This window comes from Pleuronectes platessa, chromosome 3 (genome assembly GCF_947347685.1).
Source record: "Pleuronectes platessa chromosome 3, fPlePla1.1, whole genome shotgun sequence".
In the NCBI taxonomy this organism is placed as follows: domain Eukaryota; kingdom Metazoa; phylum Chordata; class Actinopteri; order Pleuronectiformes; family Pleuronectidae; genus Pleuronectes; species Pleuronectes platessa.
In genome coordinates, this window is record NC_070628.1 from 18,450,553 (window position 1) to 18,477,256 (window position 26,704).

Sequence of the window (26,704 nt, forward strand, 5' to 3'; positions counted from 1 at the left end):
ACATGAAAACTTGTGTACTCACTTGCTAACTTCCTTATACTGCGCAATCTCCTCAATGTACAGCAGGTCATGCAGCCGGGCCTGGTAGTTGTCTTTGGTCAGAGTCTTGTCCAGGACCGACTGGGTGAAGAGCTGGTCGGCCGACAGAGGGATCTGATAGCGGACAAGGAGGCTGCGCTCCAGGTCAGCCATCGAATCATTAGGGGTGAATTCTACAATGGTCTTACAGGAGGGGTCCCAGCGCTTTGCAGTCATCAAAAGCTGCTGCCTGGCTGCCATCAAATAATCTAGGTCTGTAGAACAAAGAGCGAGGGGGCAAGTAAAAGTATTAATTAATGTACCTTCTTGTTCGATCCATTTTCATCTACACTTTAAAAAAATATATTTTTAAACGATTAAAGGCTTTAAGTAGTACAAATACTTGGTTAGATACTAAGAATAACGGTTGCCTGGATTTTTATACATTGACAAAATGTATGAAAGACGAGCTCCTTGCTTTAACATACCTTCAATAGAGGCAGCATCCACCATGATCCGCTTCATCAGCACAGGTTCTGAGCCAAAGTCAAAAACAACCGTCTGCCTGAAGGTACCAAAGATCTCTGTGCTGAAGCTCACTGCTACCTTGTAGTAACAGTTGTCCAGCCCGTTGTCTTCTGCCACTGTCAGAACAGCAAAGATGAGTTTAAACATTTAATCCACAACAGACATAAGACGGGAAAAATATAATTAAAACACATGCAAATGGACCTTGAGAACAACACAGTTAGAAAATTATACCTGTCTGCAACTGCAAAAACATTCAAATAAAAAAAAAAAAACATTAAAAATAGATAGAGGCAAAATAGGCCCAATACATCAACTAAAACACAATGTGGGAAAAGTCAACATGTATAGATTGCAATATTCTGTAAAACAGAATTAAATGCATTTGTTAAATGATTAAAATAGATATAGTCTAGGAAAACCTATTAATGTCTTCCAGTCCCAAAACTGTACAAACCATGAAAGCACATATGATGTGTTCTTTGTCAACTGGCCAACACATGTTAGCTCGCCTACACAATAAGAAGTCTGAGCTGTGCTTGCTTTCTTTTTTTGGGAGCAGTGTCAGTGCCAGGAACAACCACATTATTACATACAGTATGCCTCTCTGGAGAACAATGTATTATGTCTAAAAACTCAAGATAGATTGTCTCCATTTAGGTTTCTCAGTCAGTTACGAAAGGTCTAAAGTCAAGCTGTGGAGAAAAGATCGGGTAATATTCTGAAATCAAAGGGAGAGATCAAATAATAATTCCTGATCACAATATATAAATATAAACACATAGCATACAGGCTGTCTGCTCTGCTGGAGTCCACTCCTGGCAGCCTTGGGGGAGTGCTTGAAGCCGCTCCCCAGTTGACAAGCCTGTGATGAAGAAATGTGGTCGGTGGGCATCATAGAGCAGGGCGATGCGGTGGAGCTTCCTTGCCGGCTTGTAAAAGACAAATAGAGGGAAATGATAAGTAGACTGACATTTTTTAAATAAGTTCAGTTTTATGATCAAACAAACACAAGCAGGTTTGTAGTGAACATACCTTCACCTCATTTGTGTCAAACTGACATCTAGACAATTAAACCTACCTTGCAATACAAGGAGAATGTCCAGGCGTGGGAGGATCTTTTGGTTGTGACAGTAACAGAGAGGCAGGAGCTGGTTTCTACATTCACTCCATCTAAATAGTCACTTAACTGAAGGGAGAAAAAAAACACAAGATGTCCATCAAAAACTGGTTATGAGTAGTAACTTCACTGATGCATAAAATATAACTTAAGTAAATGCAAAACTCACATATTTCACTCACTTTTCAAGAGTCAGACACAGCTTTACAGCTTTGTGTATACGGCTTTGTTAACAAAAACGTATACATGTGTCTTCCTCAATGTTGCACTAAACTAACTATCGGAGATTTGCTACTTTGAAACTGCTCTGACCAATCTGGGATAATGTCTAGTGCTTTTTTATATTTAGAGTTATGTACAAAATGGGCTACAACAGGAACACATGTTAGTGAAAGTTATACTTATATCTTCATAAAAGCTACTCACTGGATCGTGCGACATAAACCCTGATGTTTGCAAGGAATGTCAGAAGAAACTTAAAATAAAAGCACAACTCTGTACTATTTTTTCCTTTGGGTTTGATTGGCCCTATGAGTAAATTCACCCATGTCTTCACACGCAGTTTGTGCTATTTTACCGAGCATATACAACAAAACTGCTCACCACTTTCTCTGGGGAGAGGGAGTTCATCCACTTCTCTATCAGGGTCTCCATGTAGTTTTCGGTGAAGTGTGTGCTCTCCTGCTGCTGTTTGAGGCGGATGAGGCGTGACGCATAGCGTTTCTGCCACTCCATCAGCTCCTCCTGCGAGTGGGCTGACGTACACTGGGCCCCATACCGACACAGACCCTGCTCCATGTACCTAGAGCAAAAGACAAGTACTTGAGTAATCCATTTTTCAACTTAGAACAATCAGTGCAGATTTCAACAAGCTGTTTTGCATCATTCATTAAGTAATAATTAGAAGCATTCTGCCATTGTTTAATACAATACTGCGCTGCTGGAGTGAGGGTGACTGAAATCCAAAGACACCCAAAGAATCAGAAGATTCTAAGGTTCAACAATGTGTTGTAACTCATCTACATAAATATCTGTGTATTCTAGCACTTAGAAAATGATTCCTTGAGTTTAGAAGGAGATAAAGTTTGAATTTATGGCATTATTACTACCCTCCATTTACAGCCTGCTTTCACAGTAACGGATAGAATATCAATTCCTCACAGCCTTATTAATCGCTTTACAGTCAAATAAGTTCTGTCACACAATCTCGTGTGAATTTTCTACTAGAATAGTCGGGATGAGAAAATTAATTCGTTACTTGGACCTCTATGCAGTTTGGTTTACCTTTTACAAAGGGTGTACTCCTCACTGCTGGTGACTCCTCGGGGAGGAGGCCGGTACTGCCAGCCATCTTGGACCTCTGTCGATACAAACAGGCAAGTGGTCAATACAACACTGATTCAAAGCCAATGAAAACAGAACGAGAGGTTTTAGTCAGCTGTTGATCTGCTTTGAATGTTCTCGGGCTGCCAACTTAACATAAATATGATCTACTGTACCTAAATACAATTTTCCTGGTACAAGCAAAGTCATTCCTGTTTTAACAAGTTGAGGGAAGTATTGATATCCAATGGTGCTACAGATTTGCTCACCTTCCTCCTGGTCTTCTGTGTATTCTGGTGCCATCTCCCTATTTATAGCCTGTTAGAGACAGAGGTGGGGTGGGTGCAGAAAGATTATTATGATTTTGTTTTGTCAACTGCTAACTTAGTCACATACAAACAGGTGGAACACTGAAGTTATTACATGCAAATGAGTAATACATCTACAACAGCTATAAACAAGGCAGGAAAGTAAAAAAAAAATAAAGTTAGTGTTGGATCAGGCCATTAGTCAGTTTTATGACTTGCGTCTGCAACCATTAGGCTATCAGAGCCCCCACCTAAAGGCAGGAACAAAGTAGAACAGGAAACAACAGTACAATGTAGAGCATCAAGACCACACACTTACCTCTATTTCTGAAAGGAGCATTTTTAACCTGGTCAGGTCTTTTGCAACAATGCCATTCTATGAGAGGAAAAAAAACAAGAGATCTTCATTACAAAAAATACTGCAATTAGTTGTAGGACAACCGTTTATGCTTTGAAAATTATATTATAATATTGATACCTGAAATTGTTACACAGTTAACAATTAAATGCAGTATTGCCAAACGAAAGTGAAAGATGTCGACTGAGAAGAGTGTGTGTAGCGGATTTTTGTACCGTTCTTTTAATTAGTAACTTCTGTGGGTGGACTTCCTGCCTGCAAATTAATTAGGTCAATTTATAAGGTCTCGGTGGTGATTATTAACACCCTTTTTATTGTAGGTTTTATGATCAAACTAGCCTTCATTTCATTCCCTACAAAGATCAAGGATTTTCTTCACCAAAGGCCATAAAAAATTGAATTACCGATTTATCCTGTGACCTTCTCAAGGGCAGAGGTGGATCACACGCTAATAAAATACTCAAATAGTGCAGAAATGTCCGTAAAACTTTTTAGTCACAGCTGACTGGGTATCCTATTCTGGATTTTTATACATTTGGATATTTTATAAAGGACAAGAAGTCTCCTATAAAGCCAAATGTTAATCCATTTCCAACCTTCCTTCTTACAACACAGATCTCAGCAGAGCTTCACTAGAACTGCTTTATAAATCATAGTACAGAGAGTTCTGATTTCTGTCACCTGACCACAACAAAGGGCCCCTCAATGAATGAATTCAATCTAAGAAAAATAGTTGGCAGCTGAGTATATTCTAATAGCTGTGTATCAAATAACAAGACGATTGAATGGCACTGCACAGGACACAACAACGGGCCATGATGAAGTCTCATCTTGTGTTTCCATTCTTATTCTCAAGTCTCTCATTTTGCAGAGCAACGTCAATGGTTTGCCATACGATTTTGTATAGAGTGAAAACATAAAGAAACTAGAAACTTTGAAGTCCACGAAAGAATAATAGTAAAATCGAGAGGATGAGGAGGACTTCAGGGTAAACAAAGAAAGGAAGCCTTTGAAAGTGAGACGTGAAAAGACAATCAGCTTTAGCTGTGTATAGATATTGTTTTTCTCTAAAAGAGACAGAGAGAGAGGCAAAGAGAAACCTGCCTAGTAAACAGGATTGTCCTCGCTTGCATAAAATGTTGCATGACCTTGGGGCCAAGCTCTGAATATGTAGAAGTGTGTGTGCGTGTTAGTTTGTGTTACAGTGGGCAGGAAGTGGTTCCGAATGTGGAGCTGAGGGAGGGACCTTGGCAAAAAAGTGTGTTGATGTATGAAGAGAGTGGTTGGGATAAGCAAAGGGAGGCAAATGTCAGAGAGAAGAAAAAGTGGGAAAAGGAAGAACTTATAAAAAGTGACCTTCTGTGTGTTATAACATCCAGAAATGAACACTGGCAGAGCGCTACTTCTTAAGACATTTAGGTTGGTGTCACCATCGTCTTCATCATTTGCGGTATACAAACTATTTGGATAAATGTGAAAACCGTTGATCTTAATTTGTTTTTGATAGGCTGTGTGTTTTCAGTGAGTGGCTTTGTTAAATAGTAAACCGACTGCATTTCTATAGCACTCTTCTAGCCTTAATGACCACTCAAAGCACTTTACAGGGCAGTTGACATTCAGCCATTCACACACATTCACATGGTGCAGATAGGAGACATTTACGGTTCAGTGTGTTGCCCATGGACAACTCTGCACACTGTAGGCCTATTTGATATTGTTGGATCACCTTAAATATTAAACTTAGAACCTGATACGCGCTGTGCCATAACCCTAACTGCAGTCATAATGTAGGGTGTATAGATCGCATACACAGTTGATTAATCATACCATTGGCTCTCCATACAAGGCTTTGGAGAGGATGCTGGCCACCTCCTGCAGGCTGCCGTCCACCAGCATGGAGCGCAGGCTGACTTGTAGCGAACCATCTCCCCTGGCAATCTCTTCTACCAGGACTAGAACACAGAGGAAACAGGTAAGAAGAGAATTTATCCAGCTCAGTTAGCATGTGGTGCTTCCAAGTCTGTGCTCAAGGGGAAAAAAGTGAAAAAAAGATTTGATGCAGCTTAAAAACGTGTCATGGAATAGTGAAAAAAAACTTTTTATTCATGCTTAAAGTCAAAATATTGTTGCAGACCTCATTCCACTAAGCAGAGTACAGTCCATTACATCAGGCTTACCGCAAATCTGGTTACTATGTCACTTGGGAAAAATCATAATTTGACCCAAAACGATTCATTACTGAACAAAGCATTTGTTCACTTAGCCTCTGTCTTTCAACTCTGACATGAGGCAATGACAGTAATCCAATACCAGACTGCATGAATTCTGCTGAGTAAATGAGCCCACATTCTTCTACTACACAGATGTCAGAGCACATTAAAACTTACTGCCTCTCTCTTTTCTACAATTAATTTACCATTAAATACAAAAAAGAAAACTATACAGTAACAGCAGATGGTTCCCATTCAAACTGCTACTTACCATGTTTGCAGTCTTCATCTGCTTCATCATAGTTTTTCTGTTGGCAGAAGGAGAAAAAAAAGTGGCAGCCATATCAAATATGAATACTTGGTGTTTGAGGGTCACAGCTTCACATACGTTTCAGAAATGGCTACGATGCATTGCTCCACACTATCATTACAAGACCTAAGTACTTTTCCATAATCTCAAGGCTTAAATTACCGGTATCATTTTTGTGGTATGGGAAGATAACATAACAATACCATGGAAGGAGCAAAAGGTTATTGTTCTTATATCTACCCCACTGATTTTGATAGATTTAAAAGACAATGATCAGCCGACTTCATTTCAGTATAATGCAGTAATTTAGGGATCTGAGAAAATTGTCCTCTATTTGATGATGGTTTTGTGACAGCGTCAAGTCCCACGTCAAGTCCCACTTAAAACGAGATAATTTTTCAAATAAAAGTTCTCCACCCCTCCCAACTAAAGATCAACCCTACATGTATTCTGCACACCGGCCTAACTGTGACTGCCTGTTGAAATAGAAATGGAAAAACAATTGAGAGCTAAAAAGCAAGATGGAAGGAGGTGAAGTGTGTGTGTGTGTGCTGTACAGAGGAACAAAGAATAGTATTCCCTTCACATGGACTATTACATCATTCTAAGGTTATTCATGTCGAGCTATATGTACAACCTGCAATGTCATCATGATAAAAAGAAGGGTGTTTGTTCTCTATATGCAACAAAGACACACTGACCCTTTGTGTGTATAAGACAAATGGGTATAAGTGCGACTGAACAATTTAACACATGCAAACAGGTACACGTGTATTTGGATGGCGATACATTTTTGTCTGATTTCACCTCAAAGCATAACCACTTGATTTGAAAAGAAACCCCATCAAGATGTGAATCACGTTTAGATGTTGAGCTTTGATTAAATGGTTTAAATATTGTATGTGTCTTTCTGCTACACTTTTGTCTTCAGTCAGTGATAACTGTAAACAAAATGCTCAATTGGGCATCAAGAGATTGACTTGGCTTGGGAAGAATATTTAATTGTTTTGCCTTGAGAAGTTCTTAGTTTGCCTTTGCAGTATTTTGGGTTCATTGTCCATCTGTACTGTGAGGTATCGGCAGATCAGTTTCGCAGTGTTTGGTTGAATGTGAGCAGACAGTGTAGCTCTCTATACACTTCAGACTCCATCACTGCTATACTTCTATCAGCAGTCGCATCATCAATTAACACCACTGACCCAGTTCCATTGGCAGCCATACAAGCCCATGCCATAACATCGTCTCCACTGTGTTTGACAGATGACGCTGTGTGCCTTGACTCTTAAGGCATTCCTTGCCCTCTCAATACATTTCTGTACCAATCATTCTGGCTCAAGTTTAGCTTGGTTTCATCTGTCAACTGTGTCTTGTTCAGAACTGGGCAGGCTATTATGTTTTCTAATCTAATCTGGTATTATTTAAACCAGTTGAATTAAAGCTGAAAGTCTACACTTCGATCGTAACTTGATGGTTTCATTTAAATTCACAATAACCACATTAACATTAAGTATTAGGTATTGGGAGGGGGAAATGTGAGTGTCTGACGACATTTTCTTTCTGTTCTTGATCATTGTCACTTGTATAAAATTGGGATGAGTTAGCAGTTTACTGAGGTCACTGTTACAAGTTCCTGTACAACTCAGCAGAAGTATATCCAGAAAAATCCTGTTGAACCTAAGATACACAGCAGCACACGCATCATAACAAGCAGCTAATATTAAAATAGAGCCTCAGTTTTAAACTACACAGTTCATTCATGCCCACTATCAAATCTGCCCTCACCAGCTGCAAGAAGGCAGCAATTCGATAGAGCAGGGCGCGGCTCCGGAGGGTCCCGCTGGTGGCAAGGGATGGGGGGCTCGACGGAGCAGGGGCACCCGAGGATGGGGCTTGAGGTACAAGGACCACCAGGGCGTCCGTGCTGTGGGTGACCGCCGCCTCGTACTCCCGCCTGACTAACGATCTGCTGGCTTCTTCACATGACTTCTCCGCTCTCCTGTCCGCCATGACTCAGGGACAAAACGTCTATAAGCGGGAAAAGAGGAGAGAAAAACAATATGAACATCTTTTCTTACAAAGTGGTCACACACAAAAAATACAGTTTCAAGATATGACTTTTGACACAGAGATTCTTTGTGTTGAAAATGTATCTTTTTATCTCCAGTTTAGCAACATCATGCAGGGGATTATTGCAATTTAAATGATGCCAATGGTTAAAAAATACAAATATTCAAACCTCCCTGCATCAACTTTAGACGGACAGTTCTCTTAGTGTGGATTGTTCACAAAACTCTCCAAGGGCTGTGCACTACAGAACACATCACATGAGCCAATCTGGAATATTTTTCTTTCCACAGGAACTGAAAATCTGACGCAATGGTCAACTCAGGAACAGTTTAAACACATTTTATTCAAAACCTGGGATTGTTACCCCATGCACCAGGATAAACAGAGGCAGGGTATTGTTGGAGGGATCCACTGTGTTTCTATCTTGGGAGGAGTGGGTCGTTTGTTTACAATTCCTCTCCCACCTTTCTTCCACTTCAAAATCCATCCTTCAAAAATGGACTAAGGTAAACCATATGGAGGATGGCAGGGCCCTGAAGTCGAGCAAGACATCATTCCATCCGTGGAAGAGCAAGAAACGACTTTAGACTTCACATGCAATGCAAGTCAAAACGTAGTCTGCATCTGCCATGTTGTAGAGCATGACTGAAACTTCACTCTAATTGTCAAACAGCTGAAATCATGTCAAATTGAAACAAGAGCAGAATCTGCCATGAGAAGAATAATGATTCTCAAATTATTAATTAACTCAAATTGTACAAGGACAAGGAATTTAACCCCCACAAAATTAATGGATAACCAATCAATTGCACATGACTGACATATTTCCAAGAATAAAAAAGTCTGATTCTCTACCTTTGGACACCTTTCCCTTATGTAACATGTCAAAATGTATACCTCAGTAGGTATAAAATATATCCTGCTATTAATAGTCTTGTACGGAACCAACAATGTTGTATAAAACTAATAAAAACACCTGAAGGATAGGAACATTTGATTGTTCCAGTCTTTCAGATGTAAAAATGTGCAGCTATTCTTTGTCTTACATCATTGTCAATTAAATAGCTTTGGGCTTAAATCTGTCAGTGGGACAAAACTTTTTTCAACCCAGTAGAAATGGTGTAGCATACAATATGGCTCCTAAACGTTGGCTCCCTCATTCCGTACATCACCTGTCTCCACTCAGACAATGTAAATAAAAATATGTCTTCAGCAAACTTGAAAAGCAGCAGTCATATGGGCCTAAAGCATTATGTATATCACATTTTTTTATCATCTCAATTTAGCTCTAGAGTCAACAACAGTGGAGACAACTGTCTGGTGTCATCTGACTGCGTAGACTAACGGCAATATCATAATTCATAATACAAAATATAAGGACTTTATTGAGTACAGCACTTTTGAATAACAGAGTTGCGACACTGCCTATTGACTTGGCAGTGAGTGTTGTAATCTGAGAAAGCGGAAGTGTAAGATAATGGCTGGTTTGATTCTAATTTCCGTTAGTTAACGTGAGAATTACTTAAATGAGTGCCTGTCAGTTGCTCTACAGATAAGTCAAATTAATTGCAGTAATCTTTGGTTGTTAGCTTCGCTGTAAAAGTTAGCCAAACCTGTATGGATTGTGTAAGTGCTTCTGACTTCAATGAATGATAGCTTGCTCAATTAAATTCCACAGCTGGCTTGTATCTCTCAAGGTTGTTCCTTGGTTGAGGCGCGAGTTCGAATCCCCCTTCTGACAATATGGCTTTTCCTACCTAAAGTTCCCTCGGGATCAATAAAATATATCTATCCATCCACTTTAGTTATTACACAGGTCACTTGTCGAGAAAGTGCATCACTGTGATAAATGTATGTGGATGATCATGGTAAAAAGGAAGTAAAACCGCCGACAGCTTATAACTTCACACATATTTCCATTTAAGAGCTGACATGGGAACCCACATCCAGACTTTAATGGCCTACCAAGACAATTATAAACAGAAGAGCAGAACAGCAACACATTATGTAATTGTAAGAAGTTAAAACAGCACCTCTAAACAACAAATACTGTACATTTTGACGCTCGTTAAGGATTGTTGCAGGACTGTGAGACTACATTAGATATAGTTAGTGTACCTAATAAAGTGGCAACTCTACATATGCTTATAGGTTTCATAGCAGTTGCAAAAGCTACATATTTTAACAGTATTGGAGTCAATGTCCCACCAACAATAGCCCACACAAGCCCTCTTGCACATTTTGGCCAATATTTAAATACTGTATATGAGATATATTTATTTGAACGACAGGGACGTTAACACAGATTTGCATAAACTTCTGTTACTGATTTACCTTGAGTACGAGAATATGTGCGTGACAGTGTGTAGAGCATGTATGTGTGTGTGTGAGAGTGTGGCGCTTGTGTGTGTGCATCAAGGGACAGCCCCAATGCAGTGGAGATAGAAAAATGGCTCACCAGACTGCATGGCCTTGTTGTAGTTCCCCCAAAATTAAGATGAGATTTTGCACTAAAAGTCTTCAATCATAATTTAATTTAATTCAATGTATTGGAGTACAGAGCCTATATAAGAAAAATAATGCCAAGGCCAACTCTCTGTGTACTTTCACTTTGACACTGTCAACTTCCTGTATCATTGGCTTTCTGTGTGTATTTAATCTATCCCCTTCAATATCTTAACCTTAACCAGGTTTAATCTCTTTTTACTACTCCCAGTTCACTCCAGCAGTAACAGACTCGACTCAAAACCCAGTCTCCTCTGAGGCCTATCACGTGGTCTGCTTCCAGTGGTCGGAAGTAAATAAATACATTTACTCAAGAATACTTATTTTCATCTTCAAGGTAAACATTTTTCTTTTAACTCCATCACTACTAAACTAATAAATTACCTATTTGAAAAAAAAATCTTGGGTTATATGACATCTGGTTGCCTCAGTATTGTTGGCTTTAAATATTTAATAGCTCTGAATGTCTAATCTTGGCTTTAGCCTTGGCTTCCACGTGTGAAGACTGGATTTAATGCTGAGAAGGATAAACCAACACAAAGATTGAGAGCTGTCTGTGTATGAAAAAACAATTTAAAGAAGAGAAAACTGGGATATCGATCAGTCATTGCATAAACATTGGGTAAAGCTAAAACAACTATTTGGAACGTTGTGAAAAAGAAAGACTGCTGGTGTGCAGCACAACAGACAAACATGCCGGCCAAGGACAACAGCAGCAGTAGTTTGACTATTTTGGATCACTTGGGTGGGTTCAAATAAAAAAAGGTGCGATGTCTTAATTTGCGTTACAAATCTACATGTAAATAACAGGGGGAAAATTCTGAACTGGTATCATACTCATGCTTCGATCTCAAACACAAATGTCTTTAGTGTACAACTAAAAGGGAGGATTTGGTCCCAATGTTCCGGGTTGTTGCCAAAACGGTATTGATAAAAATATTTTATAATTCAACCCAGATTTTTTTACATTGAGTGTTCACAGCCAGGTGACCAACCTTCCTTTTCTCTTCTACTGTTGTGGTGAAAGAATGCAATGGCCATTTTGAACACATGTATCCCTTTCCAGGCACAGTGTCTGCCATCTTTCACTCTGTGGGGGGTCAACAAATTATAATAATGTTTTGATCAATGTTGTTGGTTTTGCCTAGTTTATTTTCAACTGTAGACCAAACTTATTTTTGGTTTAAATTGACCAATTGCTTGCATTAATTTATTGCTGTGCATGCTCATGTACACAACTTTGAGGTGGGAATAATTATGGCCTTAGAAACATGAGAAAACTAGAAGGGTACTAAAAAGAGCGCAAACCTCCACATAGGCCTGACAGTACCCTTACTGTCAATCGGGCCTTATAGCTAAGCCAACAAAACAGTTTAGATCACAAAATCCGAATGTCTATTGCAGAACATTGATATGTTGATAATAAAAAGAACAACCATTAAGAGTAGATCTGGATTTTGGATCTGCACCAAATTACACACACTCAAATACATAAATATGCCTAATTTTTCATCATGATCAATGAATTATTCCCTGTTAAATCTGTGAATATGTCAAGTTACGTAGTTTACATGATCCTGCTGAGAAACAAACAAGCCAATCAACCAACAAAGGAGCCAAAGCATTACTTCTTGGGCAGAGATATATGTATTATTGCATACATAATATGAATGTGTATGTTTCCAAAGCCACCCTTCCTTTACAATTTTTTTTTTTTTTTTAAATCAACATTGTAATAAGTGCCCAATGTGTTTTAATATTTACAGTGAATGCAAATATAGACAATGCTTCTGTCTATCCCACTTTTATTCACACAGATTGATACTAGTTGATAACTTGCGAACTTGATAACCACAGAGCCAAATAACCAACGTGAATTATAAGCCAACAGAAATACACAGATGCTGAATCTCAACTTTATATTGAAATTCAGCACATCTTCTTTGGTCTCTGCACTGTCTTCAATCTCACAGAATCTATCTGTTCTGTTACCTGCCTTTATGGAGAATAAACCAGCGCGCACACGCATGCAGCACACTCTCATGCACACTCCAGCAGACAGATGCACAGAGAGGGCTGCTGTATCCCCACCTTCTGCCTGCCTGCTGTGAGAAGTATAACCACCATGGGGATGTACACATCTTAAGTGGAAACTCCCGGTGTTATACCAACTTCGACCTGCCCGCTGAGCTGGTAAAAACTTAACTAGAATTTGTTGAGGGTCCATAGGCTCAGTGATTCAGTGGGATTTCTCCCAGTGTTTCCAATGGTCAGTCTGACTATGACAGATGGGTTCATTGTCAGTGTTTGTGAGTGTGAGAGAAAGAGAGGGGGGGCTGAGCGTACACACCAGCTATACAAAGCTCTACAATGATGCAACAGGGCAAAACACTATGTCAGAGATCTGAGTGGTTAATTTTTCAGTTCATTTTGAAACTGTGGCAGGACAAAAAGGCCATTTACAAACACTGATGCTACTGAGGCACATAACGTTTTAAAGCAAACAATGTTTGACACCTGATGAGTAGGAGTTTAACACTTTCCTCTTAAAAACAATCAGTTTTAAGTATCTGAAACAATGCGTCCAAAAGTATAAATTTGGGCGACTCAGTGGCTCACGCTCTCACAGTACTTCTAAATTCAACTGCTGCAAACAAATCATATGGAACAAAAGCAAAGTATGTTTCAAAGTGTTAAATAAGTAGCATTTTCATCCGGTCCAATCCTGGAGTGGTCTTCAATAGCCGATTAAAGAAATCTAGCCCAAATCTCAGCAAATTTCTCGCAGGTCCCTGGTTTCGTCAGATCTGGAATGCTCATCTTTTTCTAAACAACGAGCTTCAGAATATTCTAACCAACAGTTGATGCAAGCTTGAATTTGCTGCATAATGCCTTAGCCTCAATGGCCTGAGTACTATTTCATCCATGCCTTGTTACACAGCAGAAAAAGCAACAGGGCGAAGGGATGAGAATCTAAATCTGAGTCTGCGATTACAAAAAGTTGCGTTTCCTCCTCCACACAAACCAGCACGAATCAGGATAGGGAAGGTACACTGTGACCTGCTGGGAACACCAGGGCCCCAAATGCTCAACCTTGGCTAACAGCCTAGTAACTTTTGGTCCCATTTCCACCTCCCTGGTTTCAGCATTGTCATGTCAGCTTATCACAGGGTGGCAGAGAAAGAGCTTTTATCACAAAAATGCTGCCTCAATAGTGGCTTATCGTGGAAGAGTGATTGGACATTAAAGTCTATGCAAGAAGAGGAGAGGGGGGGGGGGGGGGTGCATCTCCCATTTTTGCCTAATTTTGGAGTAAAAAGCATGTTCATCTTGAATCTTTCAGACAGTTACTTCTTGAGTACCCAGCAACAGGCAACACTGCTTGTAAAGGCTGCTTCACCCCAACTGGCCCTGCTTGTGAGTCCGTCTGTTCTTGTTGCTTAGAATCATAACATACAGACAAATTCTGAACCAACATACAAATGACACAGATGAAAATGTGAAATTAGTGTTGCTGCATGACATCCATCGCAGGTTTGAACAGTTTTGGTTTCCCCCAGAATTAACATAAATGCAACACAAAGTAACATTTGCACCTCATGCAATGTATTTTCCGTTATAGCCCGTGTTGCTGGAGAAAGCACACCCATCTCTCATTTTCTCACACAGACACTATGAATAAACGGAACACAGTGGATGACCTCAGCTGTTAACCCTTTGAGACTTCATGAACATGTGTCTGAAAAAAAATATTACAGCGCTGCTGTTCTTCATTACATCAGATTTTCCACTAGAAAAAAGGTGAAATGTTGCTGATTTCACTTCCCCTGAAAAAAAAATTTGAATTTCAGATCAGGAACATGTATGTCTCGCAAGAAGGCTCTAAGATATTGTATCCTTGTATGTGATGCACTGCCAAGTGGCCAGACAGGACAAATAACCTTGCGGCCCGTGTAATTATCACATTTGAATCATATTAAGCATTTTAAATGAGAAACACAGGTCAAGCCCCACTTGGAAGCGGTTCAGGTGCATGCAGGGAAGTGTATTTAGAGTACCACAGCAGAAACGTGCATCACATCTCATCTCTAGGGAGCAACTACCACACTGATGTTTCAATTTTACAGAATAGGATCATCACATTCTAGTTGGCACTTCTGCAGTGTGTCACATGAGGCCTAGAAGTTGCCTGGACTTCGGCAGAGAGATGGAAAATAGCCCCTTAGCATCCGCTGGTGGCCACTTACACCTGCTTACATCTACTGGAAGTTGGACACCTAAATTGTGCAGAAGACCTTCAAATGTACAAGGGATATTTAACATCTCATCCTACATTCTAAACAACCAAACGGAAGTGATCCTAAGACACAAAGAGGTCAATTCAAACCCTGTGCAGCGTCTCGCACGCCGTGTTTGTGAGGTCTGCAGGAATAGCCGTTACCTAATGTTAGTGTTGGCCAGACAGCCACTTCATGGGGACAGCAACAAACACTTTGGCGGGATACAGTGGGTGGACACTGGGTCTGCTTTGTGGGATCCAGTTGTGGGATCCTACAACAGTGACCACAGCCGCGTCTGCAGCACAGTGGAGCGGACGTAACGTTATTTGGCTCGAAGGTGTCGTTGGCAGCGATCTGAGGAAAACACGGCTGTAAATGAGGATTTTCTCCAAGCAGAACATTTCAATGTGAAAAAAAAAATAAACGTAACGAGCACACGCCGCTGAACACAATCCCCGACTTGTGTGGTGTTTTCTACTTCTCGCTGTTGTTTGTCTGCTCAACTTGTCATGACTGTGGCAAGTCGACGCGATGACGGCAGCGCCACAAAGCCCAGAAATAAGGTCCCCACCACACAGTGTAGGTTAACTTAGCGTCCACGTCTGCACATCGTAAACACGCTGGCCTCACTTACCAGGCTACGTGTAGCTAAAAGTTAGCTCGTTAGCCGGCCAACGGCCTTTCTTGGCACAGGCTCACAACAAGAATGGCTGGCTGGCTTGTGGACGCTAGCGAGCTAGCTAGCTAGGTTTCGCCGTAACAAAACGGGTTCGGGCCTGCGATTTTGCCACGGTGTTTACGCGCATATCAGGGACGTGACATCGTGCTGTTGTCCGTGCACGGACTCGATGCGTTCGGCAGTATCCCACCGATTTGAGGAGGGGATCCGTGTCGGGGGCTCGGCGACGGAAAAGGCGACTGGAAGGGCTGAAAATGGGAAGTCAACACTTACCTAGCTTTACTTTCTACGCCATCTTGGATCCACTTGTCAGACCGTCGCAAAGCATAGTGGGATGTACTGATCTGAAGGTTGCGAGGACTGCGTGTGCGTGCGTGCGCGCGCGTGTACAGCTCTTTCTATGGCTGCTTGGATTTACCATCGTTCGCTCTAACCGGGACGTTAAACACCAGTTAGTTTGTACTCACTAACTTCTTTGTTTGTGTTACAGATATCTAAAAATACACATTGTAGCACAAAAGCTACTTTGGCTTATAGAAATAAAAAGATACAGAAAAAGATGCGAATTATTTCATGAGAACCTATAATCGGGGGTTATGCAAAGACATTTCGAGGGGCCATTGCTCTAACCCTGAAATAAACACCCCTCCCCCCCTACCAACCCCAAAAGCCCCATGGTGCTTTTAACACGTTAATGCAGACAGGCTTCAGTTTCCTGTAAACTAGTTTAAACCAGATATGATTTTACTTAATTGCTAAGCACAATATTCAAGTATCTATTTGGACAGTAGCACGTGATAAGGGGCACAGCCTATAACCTGGGATCAAACCTTCTGGGGACACCTACCACGTGGGATTCTGTCTATTTTCTTTGTTTTAACTTTCAACCGATTCTCATTCATCAAACCCTCACCAGGCTGAACCTATATTAAACTCAACGTGGGAGCACTACCACAGGGGCTGATTGGAGCTGACTGACTGAGTTCACAAGGATTTGCAAAACTATAAAAAATATATATACCAACAACTAACTAAAAGAAAAAGAAAGAAAAACAGAAAGAAAATCGGTGATACCATACCAATGTACTGCTAATGTTAATGAAGCTATAATAACTAAATCATGATGAATAGTGCAATAGTGTGTTAGGTATCTGCAAGCAGGGTTAAACAGTCCAGAGGCTTAAGGGATATATCTCTTTTATTACATTTTGGCACATCATGGCAGGAAAAGCACATGTTTTCAATAATATTCATGATGAAAGCAGGTGTAGCTGAGCATCTTTATTGAGTGGAATAAAGCAAACGATGGCTGTTTAAACGGGTTTCTCTCAAGCCGTTGAGAAGAACTTACTGTGTGTTTGACATCAGAGACAACTTCACAGACATTTTAGTGGGACATTTTTGAATACAGGCATGACTGCACTTGTGTTTGTTATACAACCAGAAGCAGTCTTGATCTTAAATTTTTTCTCAGCATTTTTGGGTTATTATAGAGGGGGACTGAAAACACAGGGACAAAAGGAAGTGACATCTAACAATGAGTCATGGTTCGGCTCAAGCATTACACCACAGTTACACCAGTGAGCACAGAAAATATCCTACATGAATTGCAGATAAGTTGTGTGCTGTTGTAGCGGTGAATAATCTGAACTGAACAGTAACTCAAAGGAAACCAAACAGGAAACACTGATGTCAAATTTGAAAAACAGAAACCATATATTTTAACACTACATAATTGTCCAGTAATGGTTGAAAATGAACTAGTGATGTAATTTCCTGCCCGATGCCAATCAATGTATCACTTCCTCTTCCACACTGAGCTGTCAGAACAGCTTCAGTTTCACTTCAAAACTCAACTGGAGGAATGAGAAACTATTTTCTACAAGTTTGGAACTACATTGATATTTGAACAGATTTTAAATATACTGATACACCAAGAGAAAAAAAATTTAAACTGCAAATGTAATTGTTTTGCACCATTAATACCTTCATTAATGACTGCTGCTCTTGCAATTGATGATCCCTCATTTAATGTCTTGATAATAACTGTTGACTTACAAAAGATATTCAAATCTAGAAATGCAATGTTTCGCTTTATCTGTCACCAGTCTGTATGTGGTGGTCACCTAATTGACTGGCTTTAGACTGATTTAGCGCCACACGTTTAAAGACACATTATCAGGGTATGTGCAATTTCAAATTGTTTAACAGCTTCCATTCAGATGTCTTTTTATAAACCATGCAGTTCAACTGTCTTGCCTTGTAGATGGAGGAAAATTGAAGACATTAGACATTTCATGCACAGATGGCTCAGATCTCATCTTTTCTATTATACTATTGTTTTCCTGTCATCAAAATAAAAATGTAATAACTTATTAACTTGACCCAAACAATATTCTCAGAAGATGAGTTTCTTTCCAGTTTATTTCTGTGAACTGGATTTTGACAGTGTTATATAATAATTCATATTAATGAATTCAATTGTATTGGATAGAAATTTGTTTTGAGTGTTGTGTTGACAAAAACCCTTGACAAATTGTAACACATGCCAGTCTACATACAATGATTGACTAAACAATAGTAGTTATTGTTTACATTGGTAAGAAATAATTTAAAACAAATATTAGCCACGATCTGACAGAAGGAAGCAAAGAGGAGGGGCGCTCATGTGTTTATTGTCGATGTTTTAACAGACAGTAAAAAATGAACACAGTTGAGGTGCTGTGTACGTGCTGCAGATTTTTCTCCATTTAAGACGTTGGAATAATGCTGCATTCACAGTCCACTAATATATGGTATATTCAAAAACTTTTCCACAGAGGGAAAAACAACACATATGGACCAAAACAAAAAACATTTTTCACTGCAGGTTGTGGATCATCTCCTCCTTGGCAATGAGATGAGTGGTCTTGTTGACCAGAGACATGAGAGAGTTGAGTTTGTGCGACCAGTCGTTGAGCAGGTCGTTGGGGTCTTTTGGCCTCTGAAAGTTGATGATGCCGGCCATTCGGTCGACCTTTGCGTAGATGGTCTTGTTCACAACGAGGGTGGAGAGGAACTCTTCAGATTCCTGATAAAATATCGGAGCACAAGTTTTCCAATGAGTCCAAATCCTGCAAATTTACTTCCAAGGCTGAATTAAGGTAGCCTATTAACATCAATATAATCAGCAAATCACTATGAAACTACTTATATTAGAATATATTTTTAGAAATCCATATAGGTTTACCTGGTTGTTTCAACTATAACCGCTTATTTGATGATTTCATACATTTGCGATTCATGCATCTAAAAGATGCAGCAGTCAATCTTATATCATATATTTATGGATATGATAAATATTTTGTCTACTTTAGTGAAGCCATGACCAACAAAAACATCATGTTATCCTTCAAAGAAATCTGTTCTTTTCTGTGCTGTTATTGGGAGCATCACTTCGAGCTATTAAGAAAAACTTTTTCTTACATCAATGGAGAGGTCAAGGAGTCCAGCCATCCTCTTCATTGAGATTCTGGTGTAATATTTGGCCATTATTCTGATGTTCTGGGGGAAGAGGCAGTAATTATATCAATATACATATCTGTAGTTAAACAATGAGTATTTTAGGTCACAACCAAAAGAACCCAGTGGGCCTAATAATACACAATATTCTAAATAGGTTTCCAAAAAGGCAGATTGTCTTGTATTTTAGGATTAAAAAATTATGTGGTCACAGTTTGTTTGCCACACAGTCAATCACACAATTTGTGTTACTTGTATTCTTACTAATGTCTGAATGTAGTTTAATAAACTAATGTAAATGACAATCTTCCAAGAGGATGTGAAAAATACTTATTTTCACAATATACAAGTACTGTTTTTACTTGTATAAGTAGAATTTGACTATTATTTTGGTATTACCAAATTCAGAATAGCAGACTTGTGTGACTTACATGCTCCACCACTCTGTTCTTGAGGTCCTTCCACCTTTTCTCCCCCTCCTCTGAACAATCAAAGACGTCTGTGGCGGGGCTGTCAGTTGAGCCCTCTCTCAGCTCCTTCCCATAATCTTCCACCAGTGCAGCCCAGCGCATCAGCTCCATAGTGGTAAACTGCTTCAGAAGGTCCCTGGGAATAGAGGAAAAATATGTTGAAAACTCCCTGGTGTTCACAACCTGCTGCAGAGGGCATGCATGTGACATCACCATTTGTGATAGTCGCTATGATCAACTCCCCTGAGAAAAAAAACTACAAAACAGTTAAATCTACAGACCAACAACGGGCTTATATGTCAAGTCCTACAATTAATTGTCAATAGTAAAGTTAATGCATATTGATGAATTTAGGTCCAAATCCCATTATGTCTGCAGCTAACTTGCTGAATTCCAAGTGAAACCAACGGGCCAAGAGGCAGAAAGTACATCTTACTTGTATTTGGGGATTTCCTCCAGTTTCTTGTCTTCACTGATTCTGTGTACAAGGTCTGACTGCTCATTGTCGTAAGGAGAAAGAATGACGTACAGCACCACACTCTTCAGGGCCTGGAAGACAAATGTATTGATTGCTTTTCCATCAGGCCTCAACAGGGAAGGGTTTGGAGAAGGTATACTGATGTTTTATTGTGATATTTGAGCTACTGTAATTACCAACGCAATGTTTTCCTCTGCAGTCATAGTACTGTAAACAAGCAGAAATATACTGCATAGTGTTCTGCATACAAAGTAAGCCCATGTACCTGTTGCCACTTGCTGCTGTCCTCCAAGATGCAGGGCGTGTCATAAATGGCCCGGTAGTGTTTGCAGATAGACAGATAGGAGCCCTCGTGCTGGTCCACCTGAATCATCAGGTTGTAATACTTGAGCTTCAACTCCTAAAATTGTCCCATGGGACAAAAAGAAGAGTTATACACAAACCTACTCAGCTCAGATCAACAGAGGGAAAAACGTCTTTCAAAAACCTGTTGTAAAAGTGAACATGCCGGTAAATCACTAAATGTATTTCAAATGGAGGTCAACTCAACGCGAGGGACCACAGCAGTATTTTGTGAACGCTCTACTCCTGGCATCTCTCTTACCTCACTGCCCTCCTCTTGGAAGAATTTGGTGCTAATCTTCTTGCTGATGATCTGGGTGCGAATGTAATCCTTGACAGCAATGCAGAGCCTCATCTGTTCCAAGATAAACTCCGCCTTCTCCTTTTTCGACATGGAGCCATATGTCTCCACCTGAACGGGGAAAACATTTTCTAAGCACTCTGTGTACATCAGGCCACGCAAATGTCTTTAATTTGCATATATTTGACAAATATATAAATGTGATGACACAAAACATCAACATGTCCAAATCCATTTCCCCCCAAGAATCACATTATTTTGAACCTTGAAACAACTTTACAGTATTTCTTTATTTTACAAAAGAAAGAAGAAGGCAAGTCTCTTACCTGAAGTTCCTGAAGAATGGCAGCAGCTTCTTTCACCTCACCGTTCCGCTCCTTAATACCGGCCAAGGTCTTTGTCAGCCTGGCACGTTCAATCTCAACGTAGATCTGTGAGGAGGACCAGATCAGTGTATTAGGAAGGAGGATTGGAAATATATTACGGTGCAATGGTCACCCATTCTTCACCCGAAACTTCCCCTTATATACTAGACCACATTTGCACCTGCCTCTCAGAGGTAGAGAATCTTTTTTAATTAACACAAACTGTACTTAATCAGTGCCTTTGTTTCCTTGAATGGATACGAAAGAGGCTCAACAAGTAAACTATGCATTGTGGTGCACCCAATAAGGAAAATTCCTCAGTGCTTCCTCCTGCACAGTTAACCTGCTACTTTCAAGCTCTTCCCAAGTCCAGTTATTAATTTATGCATTAGTTTAAAACACTTTTACAAAACACAAAAACACATTCCAGACCTTGCCAGCTGTCACTGTGCGAAGGGTGTCTATGAGTCTAAGCTTGATGTCCAGATCGGTCACAGCATCCACATACTTGTAACATTCTTGGACCATTTTGGCAACAGCCTAATAAGAAAGAGAGCACAAGATAAATTAGATGTTGGTGATGAAATCTGATAAGAAATGAATGCAGTAAATCACACTAGTTTGAAGTCCTGTGATTTTGGAAAAAGAACAGACCTGTTTGAGCTGACTCCTCCTTTTGGTGAGCAACATGATGTTTTCGTTCAGTGCATCCCAGTCCTTGGCTTCATAACACATCTGAACAACCGCAACAAGTATTCTGGAGGTGGACACCATATCTGATGCCTGAGAAGGGGTAATAGCAGATAAGTAAACACACAGAATACAATATATACAAATATTTCATTAAACTTATTATAAGCATGACCCCGTAAAAGGGCCTCCTACAATTTTGATGCTAGGGGCACAATCACTGTAAACCTTACCAGAGAAATAATTTGATATGGATGTTGCCTACTGCAGTTTACTATGGTCAACACTTGCTACAAGATCTCACAGGACTTGTTCTAAAAGATGATTTGATGGATGCTTTAGTTAGTTTTAGAAGATGTCACAGGTTGAAAACTGCTTGACCGACTTCTTTAGAGTTTGTGGCTGAGTGAGACTTGTTTTGAAATGTAAAACCTATGGAGTTCAGCTGAGAAATAATGCCACATCATTTGTTCAATGCATATATGATTTCTCATTTTGAGCAAAATTTCGAGATTCATCTAAATAAAGAGTAAGTAAACAAATTGTGCCCAATGAATATGCTAACTTACTGTTCTGGTTTGTTTCTCCAATGACAACAAGTTGTCAACGGCCTCCTGTAGTTTCCCCTCCTGCCGCAGAGAAATACACAAACCTCCCGTCAGCTACATCAATATACATTTATTCCATGTTATTGTATTAGTACACAAAATTACAGGCACTCCGTGTGGCTAGCAAGTTCGCTATGCTGGCAATGACAAGACTGCTACTACTACTAGCATCCTAGCGTCATACACAATCGAGCAGGTGGAAATAAACGCGTAACACAAATGTGTGGAAATTACAAAAGAAACATGTTTAAATGAGGACTAATGGTCAGTTAAAACATTGGTTAGTGGGTACGTGAAGTTTCCAGGTGGTGATAGAGCCAGTGTGTGCTAGCTTGGATGCTAACACAGTGGTCCCGGTGCACCATGACTCAGCCGGCGCTGGCCTCTTTCACTCTCCGCTTACTTTGGCCATTTTCTCGCTCTCCGGGATACGCGTGTCCACGGTCCCACTGTAGTCGACCTCCATCTTCACGATCTTTCCGTCCGATCGCTCGGGTCGATCCTCGGTCATGTTTGCAGCCATCGCACAAAGACAGGTTACAGGACTTCTTCCTTTCTAGCGACCGAACTCAGCCGAGCAGTATTTGTCTTGTCAAATGAACGGGATGGGAGGGGCGGCCAATCACAGCAGAGAGCCAGACAGCTGCCCGAGGTGCCTGAAGGACCCAGTTAGGACCCGTAATGAAATGTGTATTGTTTATCATATGAAGGCCTCCTGATTCAAAATAACAAAGCTGTTAAAAAATCACATATGAAACCTTGAAGTCCAAATCAGACAAAACTACTCTGTGTAATTATACAAGAAGTTCCAATGCGAAAATGCAGCCTCAAGATTCAAGATTCAAGATTTGTATAATCAAATGCACAACAATAACATTAAGCAGTCGCTGGCAGTGAAATGCTTGAGTCACGGGCTCTCTTCTAGCAATGCTCAAGTAATTACAACCTATAAAATGAAATATAAATAGTATAAAAGAATATAAAATCAAAATTTAAAATAGAAATAAAGTATATATATCTAAATATATATATATAAACAGCTGAAGAGAAAATAATAACAACAATAGTGCAATTATGTGCAATATGCAAATATGTCACGGTGCTGGTTTGGTGGAATTATTGCAGTTCAGAGGAGTTTAAAAGTCTTATGGCCTGGGGGATGAAACTGTCTCTGAGCCTGGTGGTGCGGGCCCGGATGCTGCGGTACCGTCGGCCAGACTGCAGCAGGCAAAAATGTTTATGGCTGGGGTGAAAGGGGTCTTTAATAATCTTTCAGTGTTTTAATAGAATACGTTTCAAGGACACTATGAAATAATCCTTCGTCAAAGACTTCTTTGGGTTTTATTTTTGATTATTGAATCTAGGAAGATCTATGGCACTTAATTTCTATGCCGGACCAAATAATGTCAATATGTGATAGAACAGCATCAAAATTTGGTTCCAAGAAAGTAAACACGTCCAGATTAACTAATCAACAGTGTTGTGCAAGTTCACACCTCTCATGAACTAGTTCAAAGTTCAGTTCATACAAGTAAACATGAATAGTTCCCGTTCATAGTTCAACATTTAAATTCTGAACTACTTCATAGTTAATTTCATTTCATAGTTTTAAGATGGAAAGTGAGAATGAAAGACTTAACTTGTTAAAGAAAACCTTATCCGTCACTACCCCTTGTCTTTAATGTCGGAATCTTTATCAGGCAGTGTGTAAAAATCCCTCAGATAATAATAAGGTGCATCGGATCTCGGATGTAGTTGCTGAGTCTGCGTCTCTGCTTTCTCTTGCCATCTGTATATGAGACCGAGAGCTGTTGTGTTGCAGGTATGGCCTGCCCCTTTAAGGAAAGTGTGTATGTAGTACACACTTTTGTGTGTTTGTAGTGTGTGACGTAGTGCACCAGGGTATTGTGGGAAAATATGCTAAAAGTGTGTTTATAAGGAGAAGTGACGGAGCACCTAGAGGTGATGCGAGTGTTGCTCCTGCTGTAGATCCGAGAAATAAAGTGGCCGCATTCCAAGTAAAGAAACATCTCCTCCTCCTTCTTCACGGAGCGGTCCTGTGGTGTATCTGATCGAGTGTTCTGTGCTCGACTGTATTAGCCTGCGGTACCCCGGGTGCTGGAATCGATAGCTGATGTCTGTGTGTTGTTGTACTACTACTAAAGCGTGCCTACAAGTCACCTCGCCTCCGTGTACGTTATTGATTATCAAAGAGTACTAGTAACCCACGGTCCAGTTTGAGACATACCTCCAACACTCTTTATATAACATAAAGAACCACAACATGGTGTCAGAAGACAGAGTTACGGAGTGAGCCGAGTGACTACATGCAAGGTGAAAAAAGATTAGCATCCTGCTAACACCGGACGGCTACGGGGCGAGCATGGAGCAGTTCAGACCACCGTCACAGCTGATGCTCACGGGGAATATCGCTGAAAACTGGCGCAGATGGGAACAACGCTTTCGCCTGTACATGACTGCTTCAGGTGCGTCAGAGAAAGAGGAGGAGGTTAAAATAGCCATCCTACTTCATACCATAGGCGATGAAGCATTAGAAGTGTATAACACACTCCATGTTGTTCCGTCCGAAGAAGATGACATAACGGTGGAAGACGTTCTCAAGGCATTCAAAGAGTACTGCAGCCCACTGAAGAATGTTGTGTTTGAACGACATCAGTTCTGGTCTCATGCGATGTCATCAGGAATTACAGTGGACAGATTCATTACAGAACTGCGTCAGAAAAGTAAAGACTGTGAGTTCGGCCGAAGTGAAGATGACATGATGAGGGACAAGTTAGTGTTCAGCATTAATGATCCTCGTCTGAAAGAGAGATTACTCCGTGAAAACGGACTTACACTTCAAAGAGCCATTGACATATGCAGGTCAACAGAACTTGCCAAGACACAAATACAGGTGATGCAGATGACCCCAGTCACGTATGATGCACCAATTGATGCTGTGGAGAAAACAAAAAGACACAAACAAACAAGCAGCAGGTTCAACATGGGCAAGAAGCAGACGACAGTGAACTGCCAGAGATGTGGGAGACAGCATGAGCCCCGCCAATGCCCAGCTTACGGAGCAATGTGTCACAAGTGTGGAAAAAACAACCACTTCTCCAAGGTATGTCGCGCAGTTGCAGAGAAACGTGACAACTATAAGTTCAAGACTGTGAACAACATTGAAAGTGAAATGGATTCCTTGTATATTGGCATGGTAGACAGCAATGAGAAAACAGCAGCGAGCCTCACAAAGAACGGCAATTGGTTTGAAACAGCCAGCATCCGAGGAGTACCAATAAAATTCAAACTTGACACAGGTGCAGATGCAAGTGTGCTGCCCATGTCTATTTTCAAGCAGATACCAGGTCCCATTCGACTGCGGCCCACAAAGACTGTATTGATTGCTTTTGGTGGAGCCCGCCTGCCTTCATGTGGGGTTGCATCCCTGCAGTGTGAAACCGCGAGACACACAGCCACTGTAGAGTTCCATGTAACCGGACAGGCAGACAAAGCGATTCTGGGAGGTGAAGCATGTACAGAGTTGAGGTTGGTAAAGAGGGTTGAAGCACTGACAACGACACCCCCACAGCCATCAAATCCTCCATACACCAAAGAGGATCTGATTGAAAAGTATGCTGAGGTCTTCACCGGACTGGGCGAGTTTCCTGGAGTACATCACATACATGTTGACTCATCTGTCCCCCCTGTGATTCATGGCTGCAGAAACATACCTCTTTCAATCATGGACTCACTGAGACGCACACTTCAGGATATGGAGAAGAGAGAGGTGATAAAACCGGTGAACGAGCCAACTGAATGGGTGAACAGTCTCGTCGTCACGAAAAAAAAAAATGGTTCACTAAGGGTGTGTTTGGACCCTAGTAACCTGAATGAAGCTGTCAAACGCCAGCATTACTCCATACCTACCCCTGAAGATGTGCGCAGTAAGCTCGCCGGGAAAAACATCTTCACCATCCTGGATGAAAAAGATGGTTACTGGCAGATCAAGTTGGACGAGCCATCTTCGAAACTGTGCACCTTTAATACACCTTGGGGCCGATACCGCTTTCTTAGGCTTCCGTTTGGGATTAAGTCAGCCAGTGAAGTGTTCCAGCAAAAGAACTGCGAGACCTTTGGTGACATCCCAGGTGTGCACATCGTTGCAGATGACATGATCATAGCTGCCTCCTCAGAGCTTGAACATGACAAAATCCTTCATGAAGTGATGGAGAGAGCAAAG

The 26,704-nt window shown here is 40.6% G+C and overlaps 2 protein-coding genes across 2 annotated transcripts in view; both read right to left on the bottom strand.

Moving 5' to 3' along the window:
- The window catches only part of helz (helicase with zinc finger), a 47,688-nt gene extending 31,641 nt beyond the window's left edge, over window positions 1-16,047 (bottom strand). Inside the window, exons 1-13 of the mRNA XM_053417902.1 lie at window positions 15,980-16,047; window positions 15,189-15,381; window positions 7,958-8,200; window positions 6,137-6,173; window positions 5,483-5,607; window positions 3,617-3,673; window positions 3,259-3,307; window positions 2,951-3,026; window positions 2,270-2,468; window positions 1,628-1,735; window positions 1,337-1,478; window positions 507-662; window positions 23-293 (exon numbers count right to left, since the gene is read on the bottom strand). Coding sequence (XP_053273877.1) covers window positions 23-293; window positions 507-662; window positions 1,337-1,478; window positions 1,628-1,735; window positions 2,270-2,468; window positions 2,951-3,026; window positions 3,259-3,307; window positions 3,617-3,673; window positions 5,483-5,607; window positions 6,137-6,173; window positions 7,958-8,182 — 1,445 coding nt within the window. The 5' untranslated portion in view covers window positions 8,183-8,200; window positions 15,189-15,381; window positions 15,980-16,047. The remainder of the gene's footprint in view (window positions 1-22; window positions 294-506; window positions 663-1,336; window positions 1,479-1,627; window positions 1,736-2,269; window positions 2,469-2,950; window positions 3,027-3,258; window positions 3,308-3,616; window positions 3,674-5,482; window positions 5,608-6,136; window positions 6,174-7,957; window positions 8,201-15,188; window positions 15,382-15,979) is intronic.
- Window positions 16,048-18,365: 2,318 nt separating this feature from the next.
- On the bottom strand, window positions 18,366-23,090 carry psmd12 (proteasome 26S subunit, non-ATPase 12). Its single transcript, XM_053419199.1, has 11 exons — window positions 22,865-23,090; window positions 22,423-22,482; window positions 21,818-21,946; window positions 21,596-21,703; window positions 21,125-21,229; window positions 20,760-20,909; window positions 20,421-20,555; window positions 20,114-20,226; window positions 19,639-19,813; window positions 19,172-19,249; window positions 18,366-18,776 (listed from the first exon to the last, which is right to left on the bottom strand). Exons 1-11 carry the CDS (start codon window positions 22,982-22,984, stop codon window positions 18,567-18,569), a joined length of 1,383 nt encoding a protein of 460 aa, XP_053275174.1. The 5' UTR covers window positions 22,985-23,090; the 3' UTR covers window positions 18,366-18,566.
- Between the last annotated feature and the right edge of the window lie 3,614 nt (window positions 23,091-26,704).

Coding starts and splice junctions, on each gene's coding strand:
- psmd12 (XM_053419199.1), bottom strand. CDS start 22,984: ATGGCTGCAAACATGACCGAGGATCGACCCGAGCGATCGGACGGAAAG. Junction 21,230..21,595: donor GCACAGTGACAGCTGGCAAG/GTCTGGAATGTG, acceptor TCCTCCTCACAG/ATCTACGTTGAGATTGAACG. Junction 20,556..20,759: donor TCCAAGAGGAGGGCAGTGAG/GTAAGAGAGATG, acceptor GGACAATTTTAG/GAGTTGAAGCTCAAGTATTA.